This window comes from Penaeus chinensis, chromosome 9 (genome assembly GCF_019202785.1).
Source record: "Penaeus chinensis breed Huanghai No. 1 chromosome 9, ASM1920278v2, whole genome shotgun sequence".
Taxonomy (NCBI): domain Eukaryota; kingdom Metazoa; phylum Arthropoda; class Malacostraca; order Decapoda; family Penaeidae; genus Penaeus; species Penaeus chinensis.
In genome coordinates this window covers 1,652,828-1,655,982 of record NC_061827.1, presented here as the reverse complement: position 1 = coordinate 1,655,982, position 3,155 = coordinate 1,652,828, and the positions used below count along the sequence as shown (strand labels likewise).

The window sequence follows — 3,155 nt, the reverse complement described above, 5'->3', positions numbered from 1 at the left end:
GTAGCGTTATTATTTTTTTTTTTTTTATCATTAGCTTCATAATCAGTCTTTCATTGCATCTCCTTTACTCTTGTATATAAATTTACCTTAATTCGTATCTCAAACCATATACTCATTCATATCCAACAAACTATTTCTCTTTCTCTCTTTCTTTTTCACTCTCTTCCTCTCCCTCTCTCCCTCTCTTCGTCCTTCCCTCTCTCCCTCTCCCTCTTCCTCTCTTTCCTCCTCCAACCCCCCCCTCTCTCTCTCTCTCTCTCTCTCTCTCTCTCTCTCTCTCTCTCTCTCTCTCTCTCTCTCTCTCTCTCTCTCTCTCTCTCTCTCTCTCTCTCTCTCCCTCTCTCTCTCCCTCTCTCTCTCCCTCTCTCTCTCCCTCTCTCTCTCCCTCTCTCTCTCTCTCTGTCTCTCTCTCTCTCTCTCTCTCTCTCTCTCTCTCTCTCTCTCTCTCTCTCTCTCTCTCTCTCTCTCTCTCTCTCTCTCTCTCTCTCCAGGAGCAATGACACCCGTGAACTTGTGATGGCTTTATGTAAAATTGCTCAGATATCGATAATGGCATAAGCAGATTTACATATCTATGAGAGGAATAATGCTGGGGAGAGAGAGATAATTTTATTTTTTCTTCTTTTCTTGTTTTATTATTTTCTTCTGTCGTTAGGTATTCGTTCTTAAAATAAATTATTTTAATCTGTTTTCTTTTATCTCTCTTTCATTTGCTCTCTCTGTCTTACACTTCAGATGTGGTTAGGTTATATGAATTTTACTTAGTTTTTTTAAAATTTAAGTTAAAGTAAAGTAAGGTGCATTTTTACGTATTGACTTAGAAATGATATTGCTACGTTTTTCATCCTGCCCTTCCCTGTTTCTCTTCGAAACTGCGGTTGCAAGTTGATCTTTAGTCTCTCCTCACTTCACTCTGCGTTAATCTGGCACCATACACGAGCCTCACAATGAATGAAAACCCACAGGACAAACCGGTTTATTAGGAGAAGTGAGTCAACAGTTTCAGAAACCAACAGAGATTCCCTTATCGTTTCTCATCTGTTTGCCTCACTGCCGTCTTCTGTGTCCCCTTTCCTCGTCGTCAGGCTCGTCCCCTCACTCTCACGCTCCGTCCGTTGGCTCATCAGTCATGAGGGAGTTTTTTCATCCCTTGATTCCCACTCACTCACTCACTCGCCTCCCATCACACGATTCGCCACTCGCTCTCTCAGCTTTCACCTCGCCACTCGCTCTCTTCTGTCACCTCACTCTGACTCGCCTTTCACTCTCTCCCACAATACACTTCTAACAATGCACACACTCTCCCTTTCACCCCTTCCCTTCCCCTCTCCTTCCGTCCCGTGACTCACCCCTTGTCCCCCTCCTTCAGGATAAGGCACAAACCGAAGGCCCGAGAGCGGAGGGACGTCATGTGGTCCCACGACCCGCCCGGAGGCAGGACGGGGAGGAGACGGACGCTGCGAAGACGTGTGGATGGCGGCGTCGACGGGACGCGGAGACGAGGAGGAAGAGGAATAGGAGGAGGCGGAGGAGAAGGAGGAAGAGGAGGAGGAGGAGGACCAGGTGAAAATGGAGGAGGAGGAGGAGGAGGAGAAGGAGGAAGAGGAGGAGTAGGAGGAAGAGGAGGAGTAGGAGGAAGAGGAGGAGTAGGAGGAAGAGGAGGAGTAGGAGGAAGAGGAGGAGTAGGAGGAAGAGGAGGAGTAGGAGGAAGAGTAGGAGGAGGAGGAGAAGGGGGAGGAGGAGGAGGAGGAAGCGAGGAGAGACAACGAATGCGAGACGGAGGCGAAGAAACACGACGAGTTCCAGTCACCGGGCGACGGCGAGTGGCAGGCGCCCTTCGGAGAGAGCGACCGGAAGTGGCGGAAGACGGGAGACAGCGACTAAAGAGAAAAAGAGTGAAAGAAAAAGGCGGCGACGAATCAGAAGGTGAACGAAGAACAGAGGAGAGGTGAGGCTGAGATTCGCTTTACGGTAGCCCTTAATGGTAGTTTGGAAAAAAAAAAAAAAAAAAAAAAAAAATATATATATATATATATATATATATATATATATATATATATATATTCAGAAGTATCTCACCCTTTTCAGATTTTTTAATATTTAAGTATTTCAGTATTTCATTTTTTTTTTTTATTTAAATATTTAAGTATATTATATTATAGTTAAATATTTAACTATTTTAAATATTTAGTTTTTATATTTAGATATTTATTTCAATATTTCACTCCTTTTTATTCTTAAATATTTAAGTATCTAAATACCTCACTCCCTGTTTATTCCTTTAAATATTCAACCTTTTTTGCAAGTACTCACCTTGACATTCGAAATAGAGTTCATTATTATCTAATATCCTCTGATACTGGTTCATATCATTAAGGTTTTTGTTCAATATTTTAGTGCATATGGGCAGTGTCCTTATTTGCTGTCAGTTTTTCTGCCAGTGTTCAAGGTACATACTTGTCATAAAGTATTTGGATGTAGATTTCTGAAATAGTGATAGCATGATAGAGATGATCATAACTGAATGTCGATTATTATCGTTTTTATTATTATTATTATTATTATTTCTATTGTTGTTGTTGTTATAGTTGTTGTTGTTATTATTAGCATCGTTAATGTTCTTATTTTATTATTTTTTTTATTATTATTATTGTTATTGTTATTATTATTATTGTTATTATTATTGTTATTATTACTGTTATTATTATTATTATTATTATTACCATTATTATTATTTCTATTACTATTACTATTACTACTACAACAACTACTACTACAACTACTACTACTATAACTACTACTACTACAATTACTGCTACTACTACAACTACTACTACAACAACAACAACGACAAATACTACATCTGCCACAGCTACCGCTATCATTCCTGTATTTGCGATTCAGCTGTTTCTCCGGCGTGTACAAAATCGCCTGCTTTTTCTCTCGCCCAAACACCAGAGCCAAACTGGTCGAACGCCCGAACGACTTGGGTAGTTGTCGCATTACTGTGGTGTTGCAGACAGACGCGTTTTTATAAGCTAATGGATTTGTTCCCGCTGATGCTCTGGACGCATCTCCGCGGCATCTCCGCGCGGGCGTCCTCCGTCGCTGCGCATCCCGTGTGGAATTTTCGCTTGTTTCTGAGGAGAATAGAT

General features: G+C 41.4%; 1 protein-coding gene across 3 annotated transcripts in view; it reads left to right on the top strand.

Annotated features, from left to right (window-relative positions):
- The first annotated feature begins 1,637 nt into the window (after positions 1-1,637).
- LOC125028545 overlaps positions 1,638-3,155 on the top strand; it is a 20,040-nt gene continuing 18,522 nt past the window's right edge. For 2 of the 3 annotated variants that reach the window (XM_047617925.1, XM_047617922.1), the window contains exon 1: positions 1,638-1,948. In XM_047617925.1, coding sequence (XP_047473881.1) covers positions 1,770-1,948 — 179 coding nt within the window. In that variant the 5' untranslated portion in view covers positions 1,638-1,769. The remainder of the gene's footprint in view (positions 1,949-3,155) is intronic. The other variant, XM_047617924.1, reaches the window with a different exon arrangement.